General features: G+C 45.8%; 1 protein-coding gene across 2 annotated transcripts; it reads right to left on the bottom strand.

The window, feature by feature from the left end:
* Window positions 1-372: 372 nt before the first annotated feature.
* LOC143522131 (sphingosine kinase 1-like) lies at window positions 373-22,660 on the bottom strand. 2 transcript variants are annotated; one of them, XR_013132924.1, is made up of 7 exons: window positions 22,556-22,660; window positions 20,705-21,180; window positions 12,607-12,756; window positions 4,600-4,694; window positions 3,337-3,452; window positions 1,505-2,781; window positions 373-1,380 (listed from the first exon to the last, which is right to left on the bottom strand). XR_013132924.1 is itself a non-coding variant. In XM_077015862.1 (6 exons), the coding sequence occupies exons 2-6, from the start codon at window positions 21,129-21,131 to the stop codon at window positions 1,941-1,943; spliced, it is 1,629 nt and encodes a 542-aa protein (XP_076871977.1). In that variant the 5' UTR covers window positions 21,132-21,180; window positions 22,556-22,660; the 3' UTR covers window positions 373-1,940. The 2 variants fall into 2 exon arrangements, 1 of the variants encoding a protein (XP_076871977.1); XM_077015862.1 differs by having other exon boundaries at window positions 373-2,781.
* Between the last annotated feature and the right edge of the window lie 204 nt (window positions 22,661-22,864).

Here is a 22,864-nt window from a genome sequence, read left to right as displayed (position 1 = left end):
AGAGATCAAAAAACAGGACCATTCTCGGTGTGTGTGGCTGCTCTTCTGGGTCCAGTGTTCTGTTCTGGTCCCAAAATAGACAACGGTGGGTCCGGATCGAGGTTCCCCCAGTTCCCCTGCATGCTAACCTCCTAATGTCAGCGACGACTGGCCCAGCTCACTTAACGTAGCTAAGTGAGTAAACAGGCCCGCCCCCTCCCCCAAACCCCTCCCCCCATAACCCCTCCCCCACAATCTCCGCGCAGGTCAGCCAGCTGCTAACACAGCCGTGGGTTTCATTTACACTTTGTGTGTTTCAGGCAGAAGAAAAGCTTTATGTCTCCTTGGCCGAGGACCCACCCCCCCCCCCCCCCCCCCCCCCACAGGCAGCGGTACAGCCAGCCTGTGATGCATATTCCTGTCCAGTGTTAATTGTGATATTCTCAATCTGAATCTGCTGTCCGACTGTCTGCAAGCCACGGAAATGAGCAAGGGGTGGTGTGTGTTTATATGAATTACTGCAGTGCAAAGGGTAAGGATGTGTGTGTGTGTGTGTGTGTGTGTGAGAGAGAAAGAAAGCTCCTACATACGCCTTCTGGGGGACAGTGATTTATATATAGTGGATAGTGGATGCAGTTCTTTAGTACCAGGGGACACGGATCTGTGGACCCATTAGCCGTCTGTGAGTCGTGTGCTGAACGTTGGTCCCTCGTCTGCTCCTCTGGGACAGTCTGCTTATATGGTCTCAGACCTTCTCAACGGAGACGCTACGCTACACGGAGCAATACTGCGGCTCAATGATCACGCAGAGTGCCGAGACTGAGCTAGCAGAAAAGAACAGCACCTTTCCTGATAAATAAATTCCTCATAGTCCTACCTGGATCTGTTAGGCAGCACTCACTATTTCTTGATATTTTTATGGAACCACGACGTCAGAAAGAACACTGGGAAATGATATTTACCTGAATTAGAATTTTTGTGGTTTGATCATTTGCTGATTTGAATTTTCGTGGTTTGATCATTTGCTTATTAGCATATGATCCATTTGTCAAAATGATTGTGTCAGGTATGCGTGTTTAAGTCATTGTTTAGTCAGCAGTTACAATTTCAACACGTACTGTGCATGTGAAAAACGAACCCGATTGTGTGTACATAAAGGCTCGGTGTGTGATCAGTGTCCTCTCCTGAAAGCCGTCCTTCTTCACAACCATCATCGGGAAGCCGAGGTATAATGAGTGAGACCTCGTCCACCAGGACAGAGACGAGGAAGCAGCTTTTCTGTGGCGCGAGGTGTCTGTGCAGGACGTCCCTGCTCCGTTGAGACACGGGTCATTGTGACGGGTCATGGTGACCTGTGACGTCTTGATGTATGAAACAGCAGTGGAGACGAGCCTCGGGTGTCTAGAAAAATAAAACTCTTTTCAACCTGGTGCAGAGATTTGCCACTGCTGTCCGTAGAACTTTCAAAAGCAGCAGCAGACATCGTTCACAAGGCAGGAATAATTGCTTTCAGAAGTTCTCATACCAACTTCGTGTGGTCCTGGCTCCAGTCAAAACTCCAAGGAACGCATCACCCAAAAGTGCTAATAGGTTGATAACAATGAATCAAACTTACTGAGGTCAAGTATTATGAAAATGAGGTTATTACCAAAAAAAGTCATTTTAGTTCTTCATACTAGCAGTTTTTGGTTGAAGAAACAGTTTCAGTGCATCCAGTTAAGTGAATAAGAAAAATAAAAGATGTGTCACATGAGTTCAGTCTCGAACTCATATTCCTTCATACTGGGTTAATCCAATAGAAGCAGTACGATTGCTCTCCATGGTCAAATAAAGACTGGCAAAGTGCTAAATGTAGCAGCTAGCTGCTTTCCTTTTAATGCGAACTCCCCTGCTAGCGTTCCCCAACTGTTAGCCACATTAGCACCTTTGACTGAGCTACTGCATGAGAACTATGGAGAATCTTAGCCAGCAATGAGTCTCGCTAGGCTGCAGTGTATCTGCGCCTGGACGGGCCCGTACTCCACCAGCTCCCCGTCTATGGTGATGGTGCCTTTGGGCGAGAGGGGCTCCAGCCGTAGCGCCCGTACCTTGACGTACTCCACGTGTGGGCAGCTGGTGCCCAGGTGAGTGCCCTTCTCCATGGCCAGGAAGAGGCGCAGCAAGGCGGCGCGCGAAATGCCCGCTTTGACGTACATCAGGTGGATGACACCGTCCTCCAGCCGAGACGCCGGTGCGGCGAGCAGATCCTCGGCGAGGTGCGACTGGTACACCGCCAGCACCAGCACGAAGGCCTCGTCGGGCACCACGGTCCAGTGTGCAGGCACGGGCTGGTCCAACGGCACCAGGAGCGAGTCCGGGGGCCCAAGGACGGAGGCGGGCGATTCGCTACTCCGTTTGGGGTTGAGCGCGTTGTTGGAGTTGCACGAATTGCGAAACGGCTGATTCCGAGCGGACGGATCGCGGTGGACGGTGGGCCGCACCGGGGTCGACGAGTTCTGGACAGACGTGTTCGACGGCCCCCGGGGGTCCTCGGCAAGCAGGTATGAGAGTTTTCCTCGGTACACCCTTAACGAGGTGAGACGAATGAGCGTCCCCAGGGTGAACCGAGCCGGCCCCACACGGCGGTACTTCTCACTCTCGATGTCCACGTCTGCCACAAAGCCCCAGGCGAGCGACAGGAAGGAGAACATCTTGAGGCCGGACGCCATGTGGACCGAGGTCAGGTCCATGCGCCACACAAAGCTTTTACACAACGTGAAGCCACAGCTCACCAGAAGCTCCTCACTGGTCACCGGCTGAAGCCTGAGAAAAAACATAGGGGAAAGGAGCCATTAAAATATTAACTTTCAGAAACAAAGAGATAAGGCTACTGTGAACATTACATGCAGTCATTGAATTTCTTCCAAATATCAGTTAGCAGCACTGTGAGACATAAATGTGTTGTAATCTTACATTATTTATACTGTATCTCAAAGCTTTAAACACGTTTGTAGTGAAATGCAGTGTCAGGCACTGAGAACAAGCCCTTGCTATGATAACTAAATCCAGCTATGTGTATGGCTGGAGCTAGCCCCTCCCACACCACAGGGGGCTGGGCCTGCTCTTGGTCACCACCCTCTAGGCATGGTTCCACTGACTACTATTGAACACTACTGAGCACTCCTGAACACTGCTGCCTTGGCATAAGAGCAAAACACATGCACAGAACCAAAACAAAAATGAGCGATAATGACATGATTATTGTCCATCCCGATGGCCTCAATACTGTATCACATGCTTGTGTGTGTGTGTGTGTGTGTGCTTATTTTGCCCTCATCTTTCTGCAGGCCCCCCCACAGTGAGAAGAGTGAGTCTTACCCAGCGTAGTGGTGTATGGAGGCAGCTAGTGCGTTCCCTGACCCCCCAGGAAGGACCCCCAGTGGAGTGCGTATGGCCTGCTCCCAGTCCCCTCTCTCCATGAGGCCATTCACCACCTGAGCACAGACACACGTGGCGCTAGACGACAGGCTAACGGGTGCACTGAGGGGCATCAAATTTCTTAAGGTGCCATTTGAACACTTCTATGCATTTTGTAATCTGATGCCTCCGACTGTGCTTGCTAACATGCTAATCCTACTGCGGGTTCATCAGCCAAATACAATTAAATCTTACGATATTACAAAGCCCAAGTTTTGCTCGTTCTGTGAATATTAAAAGTGTTCAGTTTGTGCTGGTCATGTTCTAGCTCAGTGGTTCCCAAACTTTTTCTGCCGTGCCCCCCTTTAGTAGATGAGAATATTTTTGCGCCCCCCCTACACCCCCCCCCCCATATTGACTAGGGATGTGTTGAAAACTTACAAAAACAATAGGTTCACAACTTTGGTCAAACATGAAAAAAATAAACTGCAAGAAACCTTTTAAATGGTTCAAGAATTCTAAATATAATTTAAAATAAATAAGGAGATGAAATATAAGAAACAGCAATACATATGCGGCTAGTTTGCAAGCGCAGACATCACGCAGAGCACAAAGCATGTAACGGCCAGAAATATGTGTACTGTCTCTTTAAGGGAGCGAGTTGCGTGCGCGTATGGAATATTGTTGTTTTTTTAGCTTTCTGCCGAGTCAGACCACTGCTCTTTATTTCATTTCTGTAAGTAACGCATTAAATGAGATTTGGACAACTCACCAGTTCATGCATGAACAGTGAAGTATTGCTGGAGCCCAGGTTTATTTTGGTCAACCAGCAAATAAACGGACTAAGTGGAATACCACCAGCACGAGTATTAAGGTTGAACTAACTCCGAAAAGCAAGCAATATAAGCATAGAACTAGACTGAATAGATCTGTTTTTATGGATCGGTCACATTGTCACCGATACCCGATCTAGAATTTTTTCAGATATTAATATCGGAATCGGTGCATCCCTACATGTGCACGTTTTACTTTCAAGCTCCGCGCCCCCCCTGCAATAGCTCCGCGCCCCACCTAGGGGGCGCGCCCCCCACTTTGGGAACCACTGTTCTAGCTGTTTATTTCACACTCTTGTGGTGGGACATTGACTTTGTTTTGTTCTGTCGAGCTTCTGAACACTTCCGAGGTTCACTCTGCACTGGGCTCAGAGATCGGCAGCGAGCTGACCTCAAACAGCAGTCCATCTCCAGACATGATGACCAGGGCGTCCCACTGGGACAGATCCGCCTCCCGCACCAGTTCCCGCGCATGGTTCTGACGCTCTGGAACACAAGACAAGGCGGCATTAGAAGGGGGACATAAAACGTGTCGATCACAACAGGTACAACTGTCCTCATCTGAGATATAGGAATACAAGATACAGGAAAACACTGACATGCACACATCAGGGGGAATCTAGGACGGGTGATCAGAACCAAAGACACCAGCAGGGGGAGCTATCTGCCGGTCTCCAGGGTTGCCAAATGAGATTTTTTCTCTTTATTGACAATTCTATTCACTGATGCTAAATCCAGTCACACATGACGGCTTTTATGATCAGACGATCAAAAATAAAATAAATGCTTCCATGTTCATTTGTACTGTAGTTTTGCTGGTTTGGGAAGCAAAAGATCGTTGTTTGTTATTTCTATTATTTTGTAAATATTACCAAAATAGTCTGTTTGTGGTGCTTAAAATAATCCCTGTTCTATTATAACTCTCTACATCAGCAGTTTTTCAACAGATGACATCACTCGGCCCCCATAGACAGCCAAAGTGCACCAAAATAGTCTTGCTATGTCTGGTTTATTTTGTGCCATTCTATTTTTGCTAAATGTTGTATATACCATTAAAAAAATGTTTATTTCAAGAGATAATGTATTCCTCCCGCACGCCTGCCCGACAATGTGTGTGGGCGGTGCAATACATGGGAATGGGCATCGGCAAATAGCTAGCGTCCCACGGCTAGCGTCCCACGGCTAGCGTCATCAGATCAAACCCTGGTGTGGTACATGCTCAACACCCCTCAGTAGTGATCACCATGAGGATTATGTTACCTTACATTGACATTTTTACTTCATTTCATATAAGCAGACGAATAGAATTATCTATCTAAACCAATAAAAATGATTACTACCCCCAGTTAAATAGCCATAGCCTTGGATGAATGCATAGGGGCACTTTGGAAGAAACACTTAGCAGTGTTTCTTAGCTGCTGTGTGCATTTCCCTGAGCGGTCAGGGCTGAACCTCCTTCTGAAGGGATTGATCATCACTTGATGAGCTTCTTCAGGTGTGAGAGGGTTTAACAGACACCGCAGGCGCTGTGTCCCACGAGGGCACTGTGTGACCCTCGTGAAAGTAAATGTAAACGTCAGTGTTGATTTGTTTTGATTTGTTCTGAGATTGAGGCATCTCTTCTGCAGCCTTGCACAAACCTTGATCTGTTTTCAACTGGCCTCATCTGTGCAATCTCGCCAGCAGGGATGGCTGTATTTTACCGCTGGGAGCGATGCACCCCCCACCAACACCCTCCCTCCACAGCCCTATCCTGGGAGGGATCGATGTGAACTTTGTCAGTCCCGTCACACCACATTTCCGTATGCAGAGCCCGGGCTGCAGACCAGGTGATGGAGCAATGCAAGGTGGAGGAAGAGCTGAGGATGTAGTTCAAGATGTAAAGCACCACCCATAAAATAAGGTGTAGAGTTCTGCCTTTAAACAAGACATAAAGGGACCTTTAAAAGGTGCACGTTGGAGTCTTATCTAGTGCTGAGCTCCTAGACGACCACCACGCTCCTGAGACAGTAGCTTTTGTGTTTTTTGGAAGCATTTGTTTTCTCCCAGGATGACACCACTGATGTGGAGGGTCTCGTATCACCGTCTGAGATTGTGAAGGAGAGAGGAACGCACAAGACCTTCGTCATGGCCACCACATTCTGCCCTCAGCAGAAGCTCCTTGGTAAGACACCTTATACATATATGGCCACTTTATGTGAAGTCCGAGTGCTGATGCAGGTCACCTTAGATGGTTCTTCATGGTTCTAGTTCAAAACCAGTTCACGTAGGAGGTTAGGAAGGTACATCCAGTTGAATCTAATGTGACTGTTTTCTAAAGAAGCTATTTGTAGCTATATAAAATAATTAGGACATTTTGCCCTGAAGGATTAACAGAACTAAAGATGATTCAAAACAATCAAGAAACATATACAGTGATAAAATAACCAATGAACATGGTGGTAACCAAACGTGTGCTTGATAGTTTGTGATGATGTAAAGTCCCTCCATATGCGATTTCAGTCAGATTAAAATGTCTTCCGGCCTGGGCACACGTTTGCCGGTGGTCATGAAGGTTCCAGCTGTACTCGGCTGGAACATGAACAAAGACTCACTGGGCCAAAATGTCGCAGTCATACATTAGAGCTTCTGTTTGCTTAGTGAGCAGTGAGGTGCCCTTTCACTGTGCCGATAGTTCCCGAGGCATGAGCCTTGGAAAAAAAACTGAGTGATTAACACTGTCATCACTGGCCGGGATAATAACACCCACCGCTAATACAGCATTAGTCCTGCTGTTTTCATTTAAGGTGGGGTGTTTAAGAGGGGACACCTGGGGACTGTCTGTAGGACACCTGGGGACTGTCTGTAGGACACCTGGGGACTGTCTGTAGGACACCTGGGGACTGTGAGGGGTCTGTAAGGTGTGTGAGTGCTGGCTGAGTGTACTGTGTCCACTGCAGTCTCCCAATGTCTCTCTCTCTGTCTCTCTCTCTCTCTCTCTCTTTCTTTTGCCATTCCTGTCCTCTACCGTAAATGTATTCATCTGTATGTCAGCAAAACAGACAGGAGAGAAATTTGAGATTTACTATTGCAACTTCTGCAACTGGACCCCAACACACGCACACACACACAAAGACACACACACACCCACACACACAAAGTTCACCATGCGGTTTCTCAGTGTTTGAGCCTTTATCTCTAGTGTAAAGGAGTCTCCTGGGTTATTGTTGCCGCACTGCATTGTGTGACACAGGACGTCTCAGAATGCAATACAGTCTCACCAGGGCAGTTCTGACACAACCCAGCCGAGCACAAGGACAGTGTGACACGTCGCCACATTTTCAATGCAGCGCCAGCACATTCTTAGCACATTTGCACTGCATGTGCGTGTGTGTGTGCGCGCGTGTGTGTGTGCGCGTGTGTCTGTCTGTCTGTTGGGGTGAGCAACGGAAAAAGAGTCATGCGAGAAATAGGGAGACAGCACAGTGTGTGTGGGTTTGTGTGTGTGGTGTGAGTGTGTGTGTGGTCTCTCTAAGCCAGAAGGCGGTCCATCTCACTCAAGTTTTATTGCCTGCCGTGTAATGAGCGGGTGCACTCAGACTCCTATTATGCAGAGATGCTTCAGTGGATGTGCTGCTGAGGGCGAGTGTGAACTGGAAGACAAAGGCACATGGAATACTGACTGTAAAGGCAACACGAGTACTGACAGTTTATGAAGGCACATGGAATACTGACTGTAAAGGCAACACGAGTACTGACAGTTTATGAAGGCACATGGAATACTGACTGTAAAGTCAACACAAGTACTGACTGTTTATCAAGGCACATGGAATACTGACTGTAAAGGCAACACGAGTACTGACATTTTATAAAGGCACATGGAATACTGACTGTAAAGGCAACACGAGTATTGACAGTTTATGAAGGCACATGGAATACTGACTGTAAAGTCAACACAAGTACTGACTGTTTATCAAGGCACATGGAATACTGACTGTAAAGGCAACACGAGTACTGACAGTTTATAAAGGCACATGGAATACTGACTGTAAAGGCAACACGAGCACTGACTGTTTATCAAGGCACATAGAATTCTGACAGTAAAGGCAACACGAGTACTGACAGTTTATGAAGGCACATGGAATACTGACTGTAAAGGCAACACGAGCACTGACTGTTTATCAAGGCACATAGAATACTGACTGTAAAGGCAACACGAGCACTGACTGTTTATCAAGGCACATGGAATACTGACTGTAAAGGCAACACGAGTACTGACAGTTTATGAAGGCACATGGAATACTGACTGTAAAGGCAACACGAGCACTGACTGTTTATCAAGGCACATAGAATACTGACAGTAAAGGCAACACGAGTACTGACAGTTTATGAAGGCACATGGAATACTGACTGTAAAGTCAACACAAGTACTGACAGTTTATGAAGGCACATGGAATACTGACTGTAAAGGCAACACGAGTACTGACAGTATATGATTATTCTGGTTCAGTCCCACATTCACTCAAATTGGCTGCTGTCATCCCCATACTCAATAAACCTGGACTTGATACTGACAAAATGAACAATTTCCGGCCTATTTCAAACCTCCCATTCTTGTCAAAAATACTGGAACGTGTTGTTGCTTCCCAGCTCAAAGAACATCTGACTTCTAATAACCTGTTTGAAACGTTTCAGTCGGGGTTCCGTCCCCAGCACAGTACTGAGACCGCTCTTCTTAAAGTTACAAATGACCTTCTGCTTTCCTCTGACTCCGGTTACTTCAGTATCCTTATCCTCCTTGACCTCACTGCAGCCTTTGATACGATTAGCCACTCTATTCTGCTTTCTCGTCTCAAATCCACCATTAACATCACTGGAACTGCCCTCTCCTGGTTACGGTCATACCTTGAAGACAGAAAACAATTCATTAACATCAATAATTGTAGTTCTGCCATCACTTCACTATCCTATGGCGTGCCCCAAGGTTCGGTGCTTGGTCCCCTTCTGTTTATCTTGTACATGCTCCCCCTTGGTGATATCATACGTCAGCATGGCTTTCATTTTCACTGCTATGCTGATGATGTCCAGCTTTACATCTCTTCAAAATCAGTCACCACGGCCCTCCACTTCCGTCTGATGAGCTGCCTCACGGAAATAAAATCATGGATGCAAGCTAACTTTCTCAAGTTTAACTGTGACAAATCCGATCTGATCATCATTGGACCCAAATCACTAACAGCAACCACTAATACACTTCAGCTTACCATTGACAATCACACTCTGCTTCCATCATCTAACATCCGAAATCTTGGCGTCATTTTCGACAGTAATCTTACCTTTGAACAGCACATAAATCACATCACCAAAACTGCATTCTTTCATCTCAAAAATATAGCTCGTCTCCGTCCTTCACTCTCCTTTTCTGCCGCTGAAACGCTCATCCACGCTTTCATTACATCCAAAATTGACTACTGTAATAGCATTCTTTATGGTTCATCTAACAAAGTCCTCAAAAAACTTCAGTATATTCAAAACTCAGCTGCCCGTCTCCTTACTCACACACGTTCTCATGACCACATTACACCTGTTCTTCAAAAACTTCACTGGCTTCCTGTCCCCCAACGCATACAGTACAAAATGATTCTGCTTACGCACAAGACCCTCCACGGTCAGACCCCCTCTTACCTCACTGATCTTTTACATTTTCATACTCCATCCCGTTGCCTTCGCTCCTCCAATGCCAATCTCCTGTCAATTAGCACTAGGACCAAGCATCGGACCTGGGGTGATAGAGCGTTTTCTGTTGCTGCTCCATCACTTTGGAACTCTCTCCCTCAACAATTACGCGACTGTTCTGACCTACCAACCTTCAAATCACTCCTCAAAACCCATCTGTTTCGATTAGCTTTTAAATTGTAATTTTATTGTTTTATTTTTATTGAGATTTTGTGGCCTTAGTCCTAGCAATTATACTGTTGTTGTTGTTGATGGTGTCTGTTTTATGCTTTTATGTTACTGTGAATACTATTTTAATGTAAAGTGTCTTTGAGGTCTCTAAAAGCGCTATAGAAATAAAATGTATTATTATTATTATTATTATGAAGGCACATGGAATACTGACTGTAAAGGCAACACGAGTACTGACAGTTTATGAAGGCACATGGAATACTGACAGTAAAGGGTCATTTTGATTGTAAAGTGAAAGAATAGTGGGAAGGAGGAATGCTGACAGCTTGTAAATTACTAAAGAAGAATACTGACTGTTTATTAAGACTATTAGAACATTGACAGTCTTTATTTGTAAATGCAGCAGTACCACTGACCAACTGTAAAGGCAGGTAAACATTCTGACAGTTAGTACTAACAGTTTATTTAGGCAAAAGCAATCCTGACTGTAAAGGCAGGAGGGACACGGAGGCCACACTCCCCCTGACCATGAGTGTGTCGGCGCTGTTATCGTTAGAGACACAGCGTCCGTGCTGGAATGATTAATAACCACGTGACCCTGCTGGTGGGGCTCTGTCAGGTGGTCAGTCAGAAGGAGAGATGAACTTCTGGGGTTACGTCAGTGATCATGAGCCACTTCCTGTTCGTTTATTCCCCTCCGTATATACCGACCGCGGGGGTCCAGACAGCCACTCGCATTCACTGCGGCTTTTGGGTTTGATGAGTTCTAGAGAGTTCAGGTCCATTATACTGATCCAGAGAACACGTGAAGAGCTGTGTGAGTTAAGATTGGGGTCAGCAGTCTAGCAAGTAGTGGAAATATACCGTAGATACAGCGTTTACTTTCTGGAATTATTTATTCAATATCGATTAGTGAAACTGGATACATGGGAACTACTGTGACTAACATGCAGTAACCCTAAAGATGTGTGACATTGGGTATGTCATAACCAGCCCTCGCCGGAAACAACATCAAAGGTTTTTTAACTGCCACGTGTCTTCTGAGGCCTATGACAATTTTACTACCAAAGTCAAATCATTGTGCAGAGAACCTGCAAGCTTAAAGAGAGAGTTCAACATTTGTGCGCAAGCTCAGTTTACAATTGGAATAATGTACAAATGAAACAGACTCAGGACAGCAGGTAAAACAGGTACAGGTATTCTAGGAATGAGACCCCTCCCCCACGCACACGTCCTGTAAGTGTGTGTTGAAGGAATGCAGGCCCTGTGTATATCCTGCGCTACACACATCATATTGTTGGAGACATTCTGGTTTAATGGTTTAAATCATTTTCAGAGAAGATGATTTGCTCTGGTCACTAACTATTCCAAAAATTTCCAAATTTCTAATAAGTAAGGAGAAAACAGCAACAGTGTGTGTGTGTGTGTATATGTGTAGTGTCTGTGTGTGTGTGTGTAGTGTCTCTGTGTGTGTATGTGTGTGCAATGTCTGTGTGTGTGTGTAATGTCTGTGGGTGTGTGTGTGTAGTGTATGTGTGTAGTGTCTGTGTGTGTGTTCACACCTGTAATGATGAGGGGGTATGTTTGTGTGTGTGTAATGTCTGTGTGTGTGTAGTGTCTGTGTGTGTGTGTGTTTGTGTTCACACCTGTAATGACGAGGGTGTGTGTGTGTGTGTGTGTGTGTGTGTGTGTGTGTAGTGTCTGTGCGTGTGTAGTGTGTGTGTGTTCCCACCTGTAATGACGAGAGAGAGAGTGTGTGTGTGTGTAGTGTCTGTGTGTATGTGTGTGTTCACACCTGTAATGACAAGGGTGTATGTTTGTGTTGTGTGCAGTGTGTGTGTTCACACCTGTAATGATGAGGGTGTATGTGTGTGTAGTGTGTGTGTGTATGTGTGTGTTCACACCTGTAATGACGACGGTGTGTGTGTGTGTGTGCAGTGTGTGGTCACACCTGTAATGACGAGGGTGTGTGTGTGTGTGTGCAGTGTGTGTTCACACCTGTAATGATGAGGGTGTATGTGTGTGTAGTGTGTGTGTGTATGTGTGTGTTCACACCTGTAATGACGAGGGTGTGTGTGTGTGTGTGTGTGTGTGTGTGCAGTGTGTGTTCACACCTGTAATGATGAGGGTGTATGTGTGTGTAGTGTGTGTGTGTATGTGTGTGTTCACACCTGTAATGACGACGGTGTGTGTGTGTGTGTGTGTGTGTTCACACCTGTAATGATGAGGGTGTGTGTGTGTGTGTGTGTGTGTGCAGTGTGTGTTCACACCTGTAATGACGACGGTGTGTGTGTGTGTGTGTGTGCGTGCAGTGTGTGTTCACACCTGTAATGATGAGGGTGTGTGTGTGTGTGTGTGTGTGTGTGTGTGTGCAGTGTGTGTTCACACCTGTAATGACGACGGTGTGTGTGCGTGTGTGTGTGTGTGCAGTGTGTTCACACCTGTAATGATGAGGGTGTGTGTGTGTGTGTGTGTGTGTGTGTGTGTGTGTGTGTGCAGTGTGTGTTCACACCTGTAATGATGAGGGTGTATGGTACGCCAGCCTCCTGCAGCATCCCCTGTACGTGTCGGGTAAACAGAATGTGGGCCTGCCCTTTACCACTCTGAGGATTCAGCAGCACCAGAAACTTACACGGTCTCTGCACTTCACTACAGAGAGCACCTGCATAGAGAGAGAGAGGGAGAGAGAGAGAGAGAGAGAGAGAGAGAGAGAGAGAGAGAGAGAGAGAAGGGGAAGAAATGAAAGTGAACATGAATGGATATGTATGTGTGTGTGTTGGAGAGTACAGCGCTGACTATAAATCGTTCTTGACCGATTACACACACAGATGCTGTTCCGGATGAGATACACTGAATGCATGCTTAAGGTGTTTGTGAGCGAGAGACAGACTGACAACAGCTTCTGGACTGTTGTAGGGTCTGCTGTAAGCGTTACAGCTGTAACCCTCAGAGCCTCTCATGGCGTGCATGTGGAGTGGGAGGAACTGGGGAAGCTCTCATGTTGACATGATTAGGGACCTGCCCAACAACACACCTTCCTTGAGGGACATTCTGTTTTGGTTTGAAACTCACATTCATCTGGCCAAACAGTCGCTGTATCCATCATGGTACGCTCAGAACAAGAAGAAAAGAAAAGAAAGTGGTGACCAGAAGGGGGCGCCACTACACTGTTGTGTCTTGGCAAAGGGTGTGATGTGTGAACGGAAATGAAAATTATCGTACTTAACTAGAGCAAATCTCAGTACTGCAAGTACTTCTGAGGTAGAACTAACACTTGCCAACTGGTTGGGTGGCAAATATGTAAATATTTTTGTCAGGTATGAGCTGTCTGACTTCACCTACCCTGCAAAAATCGCCAGGAATTTCTCCACACCTCAATTTCATAAAAATAGACAACCTTGAATCCCTGATGGGAAAGAAAGGACAATGACCTTGTGCACACCCACACGAATAAAAACATGTGCCAGAATCATCATGTCATCCGACAGGTGTTTACATTAAAGTTGGTGTTAGAGATACAGTCATCACCTCCTCACAAAACCTTTGTACACAAGGCCAAACTTCTCCTCACACACACACACACACACACACACACACACACACACACACACACACACACACACATTCACGAAGTATTCGGTGTTTGTGTTTTTCGGTGTCTCTAGAATCATGCTCTGTCCACATTGGTCATTGTTTAAAGACCACCACAATGGCACTCCTGATTGGTTGAGGAAAGAGCTGTGGAAAGTTCTAGAACGGTGTGACTAGAGTCGACTCCTGTGGCCCACCACCACCCAGTAGAGCTCCACAACTGAGCCACCACACCGCTAGTTGTGAGCATGCTCAGTAGGCCACAGATGCTATGAATGGAGTGAATGTGTTGCCCATATTAGGAGACAGGGTATGCTTCCTGTGGTTTAACAGCAAGGCATGCTTGCACAAAGGCCTTGGACTAACACAGATCACATAACACTGGAGTTTATTCACTCTTCGTATTAAGGTCGGTTATCTATACCATCTTGTGTTAAACGAACCTCTTAATACCTCTTAATACAGGATCTATGGCTGTCCGCAGACATATTGGATGAACTCCAACATATTAGTTTTACTGCAATTACTGACTAATAAACAGAAATGTCTAAGTTATATGCTTTAAGATTAAAGGCTCAACGATAAGCTTAGAGCTTAGGAGGTGAGGATGAGTCACAGATGTTGCTGGATCTTGTTTAAGTCTTCTCTCTTTAACACCAACCGAGTTAATATTAATGTCAACGAAACCCACACCAGTTTTAACATTAAAACATGGTGACTCAGACCCAGTGGTTGAGATGAACCATCCTCAATCATGAGAAGCATCACGATCCTGGGTATGTGTGCTGAAACAGGGCCACATACCCAAAACGCCTTCTGCCTTCGTGTGTGTGTGTGTTATAAGTGTTGATGCAACAGCAGTAGCTTGTTGAGAAAAGTCTATATTACACAAATGTCCAATGATATTACAAAGCCCAGTTCATTCAGAAACCAGTGCTGGGGTGCTCGTGAAATCAAACATGCTGCACTGAACCTAGAGAGATGAGCGTTTATTGAGCTACAGAAGCAAACACAAACAAGTTACTGCAAAGATGCCGTCCACGTGCAAACCCGGTTATGAGACTGCGATCTCAGTCACGTCACGGTTAATGTTGACGTTTCAGCAGCACAGGAACAAGCAGCCCGTTTGTGTGAGGCTGTGCTCCTCACAGAAAAGGAACACTCCTCTTTACACACGCGCCGTTGTGAACGCACACATTGGGCAAGCGTGTCAGCGTTGCGAGGAGTCAGGGGCCCGTCCTAACGCCAGCCTGATGTTTGTGGTGTACCATGACCGTTATCTGTCTGCCTCACACCCACAAGGTCTACGTCCGGAGTCTGTGGCGACAGCAGAGATGACGTCAGCACTGACGAGAGGATGTGGAATTAGGCCATTTACGAAGTATGGAGGGGGGTGGAGGGTTGAACGCGGTTTTCCTGACATTGCACAAGGGTGTTGCACAAGGGTCCATCATCCACACCTGACTCTCCACCCCTCACATTCTCCACCCTAATGCTCTCCACCCCTCACATTCTCCACCCTAATGCTCTCCACCCCTCACGCTCTCCAGTGCTTACACCCGATTCTCCACCTCTCAGCCAGCATGGACAGGAAGTCCATGTAGAGGTACAACTAATATTTTGTTATTTCTGTATTAATATCAATAGACCATTTAATCGCATTTCTCCATATACAGCAGACGGTTCTGTTGTAAACCTGAATGTACATGCTGATTAGAGAGCTTAACAATGCGATTCAAAGCTAAAGCCTTTTCGCAACACAGTGGACCGAAACCCAGCACATCAAATGGACATCTTTCTTCACAATGGGACCATTTCACCTTGAAGATTTAAAGGGTTCTTCTTTTACCCTGAAGGCTTTAAGGACTGTGAAGGCTTTTTGGGTCCTTTTCTTGCTCTAAAAGTATTCGAGACTTCTTTTGGTACAAAAGGCCATAGGAAGCCCCCCCCCCCCCAACACTACAAAATGTACAAAAACGTTTAAGTGAAGACTGCAGACTTGGAGGACAACTGCAGTTGTCATTTTTAATCAGAGGGACTGAAGATTGGCTGTAGAAAGTTTTTGTGGCTAGCCCTGAACGTGCGCCGTAAACGAACTGCTCTATGTAGTCGCTAGTGCAGACATGCGCAGACTGCTCTATCAATCACTAGCCCTGGACATGCGCTGGCGTGCACAAAATGCTCCGTAATGTCACCTTAGGCAGGTAAAACATTACCTTCCTGTTACAGTTACCTGAATGTGACTCCAGGAGAACATGTTTGTTTTTTTGGTTCTTTTGAACCGCGTGAACCTTGGAACCGTTGTGGCCGTAACTGGCGCCGCTTTGAATCCAATCCGCATCACTTCACAGCATCACAGCCGGATGCTACGTGATCTCATCTGCACGGTGTTCCCGCTGTGAGTGGCCCAAGATGGCAAAGTAACGAACCACGTTGCATGTGTTACTTAGCGCATCACTATTTCATGAAGTGTCATCTACCCATCCATAAATGTCAGTCAGACCCAGGAACCTTCCACATTAATCAGTTTGGCGGATCAATATGGGCCAAAGGTCATTGCTTTGTCAGATTTCTGCCTTTTGCCATGGAGGGGGCCTTCACTGTAGAAACGCGATTCAACTCATGAGTTTTATTGTCACAGTGAGACAATAAAAACAGAAAAGAGGCAGCGAGACAGAGAGCAAGTCAGATGAGCGGAGTATCACGTTTGGGTGTTGATGTTACTGATGGAAATGTGCAGAGCTGAAATCCTCGAGCATCTCCAACACACCTGCGTTCAACATGAAGCCAGAGTCTGTGAAACCAGAGTCTGGGAGGTCAGAGTTCACACTGCAAAGTTTTCCATTGTGCCTAAAAGTGTGAATGTAGCCGCACTTTAATGTGTCCTCAGCTGTGAGAGCTGCTGTCTTAATTCCAAGTGTGTTTATTACACCATGTAGATACACTCCCAAAGTCAACTGATTGGACAGCATGTTACAGATAATAAAATTAATAATACTGTTATACACAAGATAATGAACTGTATAGTCTCTTTATCACATACTGCACATGCATATAATTTATGGTGAAACAAGTGTGTAGATAATAAACAATTTTTGTGTGTAAAGTGGACTATGTACTGGCAGACAGCAGTGGAGTGTGTTTAGGACAACAATCCCTGAGAGTCCTTCAGTGTCTGGCTCAGAGAACAGCAGTTGATGGCTCTGAGAAACACACACACACACACACACACACACACACACACACACACACACGTGCTGACTCACAGTGCTTCATTGCTTAGTTTTATAAGGCACACTGAGAATAGGGTTGCTCTCAGACTTACTGATCCAAAACAAAGGACACTGCACATTAGCTGAAGTAATCTACACACACACACACACACACACACACACACACACACACACACCCACCAAATACTCTGCTTCTGCTCCCTAGAGTGGATGAAGATTTGGTAATGAAAGATTCATTATCTTTGATCCAAGAGATTGGAATTCTCTCTCTTTCTCTCTCTCTCTCTCTCACACACACACACACACACACACACACACACACACACACACACACACACACGGATGACCCAGACCATCAGCTCTCCTGGAGTGACCCGGCCTCCCCTGGACCGGCCCGGCTGCAAGGCCTCCTCCCCAGAGGAAGAACGTCTCATTCACAGGTGATTAAAGTGTGGTGCCCGAGCGCTGGAGCCTGAAAGCCAAACCAGACTTGCAGACAATAAAGAACAGCTCAAGACGATCTGTTAGACATTTGTGCTCAGTGCTGTTGCCTAGCAAGACATTGACAGTTATGACGCCTTATTTTAACTACCGTTCTGGCTCGGAGTCACGACTGGCTCAACATTTGGCACAAACTGTAGAGCCAATGTCCGCTTGACTTTAGATCTGATAAAATTATGTAAAATGCACTTTGAAAGTGCACAATTATTTTATCATGAGGGTGTGTGTGTCTGCCCTGCTGGATCCTGTACACATTACATCATTGTGCGTGTGTGTGTGTTTTGGTGTATCTACAGACACACCTTCCAGAGACTGACTGGTTTTTAAGTGGAGGTGTACACAGTGAGTCAACACAAAAGCATGTAGCACACACACACTTCCATCAGCAGACACATCTCGACTCTTCTCAAGTAGTGGTTTCTTCTCCCACACACACACACACACACACACACACACACACACACACACACACACACACACACACATACACACACACACACATCGACTCTTCTCAAGTAGTGGTTTCTTCTCACACACACACACACACACACACACCTCGACTCTTCTCAAGTAGTGGTTTCTTCACACACACACACACACACACACACACACACACACACACACACACACACACACACACACACACACGCCCTGGCTAAAGCTCTTTTAAAGAACAGGAGGTGTACTCTAGACAGAAAACTCAGGGATCCAAGGACACTTCTACTACGGAGAAAGACGAGCATTAGACGAGCATTAGACGAGCATTAGACGAGCATTAGACGAGCATTAGGAAGAACCACACACACCAAACGCATGTGTGTGTAGTGGCGCTTCATGTGGAGATGTCATTTACAGTATGACTGTGTCTGAACGTTGGTGTTGGAACTGCAGTGCCGTTTGATGCAGCCCGCCGTCACAGGCAGTGATAGAGCTGCACGACTAACACAGAGCCCCCCCCCCCCCCCCCCTCCCCTCCCCCGACTGCGCATTGATAAACACACAGTGATCAGGACTGCTAGACAAAACACTCATGTCAAACACCACCGCTACTTTAGAGAGCGCAATGACATAACTGATGTAATGTCCGTCCTGATAGGACAATAAAAAATTATAACAAAGCAAATAAAGAATTCTGCAAATCTTGCAAAAAATGATCAGAGATTCTTTAAAATGTTATGATCATTGTTGGAATTGTCACAATGTTGCTAAATTTCAATGAGAATTGAGGCTCTTGCCATTTAATACCTTATTTATTTGTAACTTTGATTTCAGACCCATCAGACCCAGCGGTGTGCAGCCTCCGTCCTGAAAGGTTGCCATGTTTCACGCTGACCCTAATCCAACATGACGTATTCAGGTAATACAGGAGGTCTCAACATGTAGTTCCATTACATTAGAATGTGCTTTTTATTTAAGAAAAAAAACCAAATACTTAATTTTATCAGCTGTACACTGCTGTTCGTCATTTACATTAATTGGTCATTAACTACCAGATATCCTTGTATGCATTGAAATCATGCCTTGAGCTCACAAAGAGTGTTTGAAGGAAAAATAATCAGATAAAAAGAGATAGCAGGTGATCCCTCTCTTGAGTAATTTATACCCGTGTCACTGTTAACAGATCCGTTTCGGCGTACCCTTGTGATGAAGGCTGGGATTGGGGAGTCATCATCTTAGGTCTGGTTCCCACAGCCGGGAGACACACACAGACTATGACAACTCCAGCGTCATTATTATAGACTCCATCCAAAGAGCACTCACGTGGCCACTATTAAGATTAGCAAGATGGTGGATTTTGTGGTGACAAAAAAAAGACACCAGAGTAGCATCCTACGGAGCAGCTTGACAGAGAATTTGCTTTTGGGTTCAATGTTTGAAGTGGAATCAGTTGTTCAGAGTTGAGTGTTTGAGCTGAATGGAGTCTGGTGACATATGTTCTGTGTGAAGGCACGGGGTCTCCAACCTGGACAGCAGGGGCCACCCCTCCAGCCATCTGGCACAGTGAGGCCACAGGCCAGCCGTCAACCACGTCACATGACAGACACACAGAACTGACGTCTGGTGCTGCCTGGGAACACCTACGCGATATGCCACGCTCAGTCTCCAAGACGCCCATGTCCAATTCATTTATACATTATTTCATGAGGATTGATGATGAAAACATTTGAGTGTCACACATATATATATAATATTAGGTGACCTTGTCTTACATTGTCTTGCAGAGGACAAAATAAGGTATCAGCTCCTGAGTAAAACAAAGTACTTTTTTGAAAACTTAAAATGTTTACACTGACACTTTCTGGGATGTTAGTTGGCACAAGTGCTTATTTTGGCGAAATCTGTAAATACTGAAACTACAGCAGTTCTTTGACTCTAGACTAGACAATATTGTACAGTTCTTACATGATAGCGTCATCTTATAATGTTAGATATTTCTTTTGAATGCCATTTCTGCAATGGGGGCATGCAAAGGTTCACAGATAGATGTCCAACTTCACTTCTGAAGGTCGAGAATCCCACAGTGTATACTTTGTTCCAATTCAGTCATAAAGGTTAGCTTTAAGAGTGTCTTAAATGTATAGAAAACAATGAAACGCATCATCTAGAGATCTCTGTTGTGCTTCTTGGACTGCGACAACTCATTGCGTGCTATGTGGGTCCAAATCAATCGATTGTGGATGCTGCTCTTCCGTTTGAGTGGTTGAATTAGTACTGCATTACACAGACCTAGAATTACACAGGCATTAAGAAAACGAGGTAGCCGAGTGTACGATCTTGGTGTCTTTGTGTTCCTCGTCTGCGAGACTAGACAGTTTTGAATGGCACTAATATTGGAGTTTGCCGTCAGACTAACTAGAACTTATAATGATAAGAGGGAGAGAGAACCATTTGGGTCATTTGGGGGAAATGGACGCTGTATGACCAGATGCTCCATTTATTTAACGTGAAATGAAGTATGTTTGAATGCTTTTATCGCTGCTCGTTTATCGGAAACTGTATTGAGCCTGAATAAGTTTTGAATAAGCTTTGAAAAAGTCGAAAGAGGTTTCGGTACTATGATTGAAGTGCATTTCTGGCCATGTAATTACGTGGAGTGTATATCCATTACCGGACCCATGACTTTTTTATTTACCTGCATGTAGGTTACACCGGCACCGAACACCACACCTGAGCCCGTGTTTCCTAAACAGTTCCTGCTGTTTCTCACTGTGTGTGTATATAACAACTAGATTACAGGCCTGTACAACTTTGCATTTCCAAAAGCCCAAAGTAGAAGAAGCTCACCTGTTTTCTGCGGCCGGTTCCGGACGGACCCGTCGCTGATGGCTCCAGCCCATCTTTGAGCTTCCTGCAGATTCCAGTGTGGGTCTTGGGTGGATGCGACCTCGAAGCACTGCTCCACTCTCTGCCGGGAAACACCGGAGCTCGCCCAGCGCTTCTTGAACGGGTAGAAATAAGCGGTGAAACACGCGGCCACGTCGGCGGGCTCGTCGGTCCGGTGCGCGCGGCAGCCGATACAGTCTCTCAAGTTGAAGACGACTTTCCCTCGCCCAGCCTGCGACGACGACGTGATCTTCTGAACCGTGAGGTCTCGTTCCGTCAAGCTCAACGCGTACCGGGTCTTTCTGTTGTGCCTGGACGTGAATTCTCCGTACATGGGCACATGAAACGTCCCGTTCCGAACGGGTGCGTCTGTCTTCGCGTGCTCCATCCGTACCGAGCGCGCGGTCCGCAGCGCGTGCCGAGCACCAGAACACCAACTAGGATGAACAGACCAGTTATATGAGACGGAGAGAAAGAGAGAAGGAGAGGGAGAGAGAGCGGAGTTCAGGGCTGCAGGAGAGTTTGACACGTCGCTCTCTAGTGGTAAACTATGTCAACATGAGCACCGTAGTTCACAAACAACAACTAGTGCAGAGACCCTCAAACAGCAGAGCTCACTATGGTTAAATACCCCTCAGTTAATACCCCTCAGTTAAATACCCCTCAGGTAAATACCCCTCAGGTAAATACCCCTCAGGTAAATAGCCTATTCCCTTAGCGAGGCTATCAGAGAGTTAAAGACTGTATGTGACCACATAATGTATATGACCAGATCATTTCTTCATGTCTGACTGATTTCATACATGACAAAGTTATATTTAATAGATCACTGCTTTGGAGATCCACCCGATCTTGCGGATCTCAAGTTAACTATGGAAGCCCAGACAAAATGTTTTTAAATTCTTATCCTGCATTTTTGTCTCAGTGCGTCACACCCACGTATCAGTAACTCAAGGGTAAAATGGCAGATGCTATGAACTGACTTGTTCGCACCTGCCGGTACTGATCTTGAACTGCCTGCAAACAGTGATGCTGTCCGTGTGAATGACAGTTTTCTGGGGAAGCCAGGAGCTGCACTGAGGTTCAGTTTCCTGCTAGCATCTGTGGCTCGGGAAATACTTAGAAATGCTTAAAGTTAGTACTGCTCTTCCTCCACTGTTACTCCAGTCAGTCAGTGAGCCAGTCAGTCCTCGTTAATCCACCTACAGACCGCTGAGGTTAACAGCCAATCTTACTTTATAGCTTTCTTCCAAAGTCCTTTTATACTCTGACTCGTTGTTATCAAACCCATTATTCCACATGTCCACATGACAATATCATCCACCCATTAGGGCTTTGGACTTGCAAAATTATTATTTTGATATTAGGCCTACATTATTATCCTTATTTGTATACAGTTTATTTTAATTCCTTTTTTTCTTTTATCATAAAATGTTTCTTTGAAACATTTTGTTTACAACAGTTAAACCAGGCCGAGTGGTATCTGTAACAGGGTGTGTGTGTGTGTGTGTGTGTGTGTGTGTGTGTGTGTTTGGGTTCAAGTAACAACTGCTGAAGGGATGTGTAGAGCAGAGGTGGACATTCCAGGATCAGAAAGTAAAACTCCTTCCCAGGATTTTACTCAAGCTTGCTGGATTTTCTAATTAATGCAAGCCAAGTACAATTAGTGGAATCAACACAATCCAGGAAGCCTGGGCAAAATCTTGGTGAGGACTTTTACTTTCTGAACCTGGAATGTCCAACTCTGTTGCAGAGAGGCACTTTGTACTGTAGCAGTAGAACAGAACAGCAGAAAGGAGATATGTTGCTCACCAGAATCCATCACCAAGACCCAGGAATCTGCACACCACAGTGCCAATCCTGCTCCGTGTGTAGACAAGCACATAGAATGTGATCAACTAGATCAGGGGTGCCCAGTTTTCAGCTTGCGAGCTACTTATAAGATGACCAAGTCAGAAAGATCTACCGGGGTGGCGGCGAACGTAATTTGTTGAGCGCGGGGGGGGGGGGGGGGGGGGGGGGATTGCAGATTGGCTACCGTGAATGTCAATCAAAATACAACCGTCAGTGCAGATGTGCGATTCATCTACTACTATTTTATGTGACGCGATCTACGCACAT

This window comes from Brachyhypopomus gauderio, chromosome 8, assembly GCF_052324685.1.
Source record: "Brachyhypopomus gauderio isolate BG-103 chromosome 8, BGAUD_0.2, whole genome shotgun sequence".
Lineage (NCBI taxonomy): Eukaryota > Metazoa > Chordata > Actinopteri > Gymnotiformes > Hypopomidae > Brachyhypopomus > Brachyhypopomus gauderio.
Note: the sequence above shows the minus strand (reverse complement) of the source record. Positions and strands in the feature narration are given on the sequence as shown.

Bases quoted from the DNA above. Each gene is read 5' to 3' on its own strand.
- LOC143522131 (XM_077015862.1), bottom strand. From the start codon at position 21,131: ATGGAGCACGCGAAGACAGACGCACCCGTTCGGAACGGGACGTTTCAT. The intron at 12,757-20,704 runs GTGAGCTTCTTC...CTCTCTATGCAG, and splicing joins GAACCGGCCGCAGAAAACAG to GTGCTCTCTGTAGTGAAGTG. The intron at 3,453-4,599 runs GTCAGCTCGCTG...GTCTGTGCTCAG, and splicing joins GAGATGGACTGCTGTTTGAG to GTGGTGAATGGCCTCATGGA.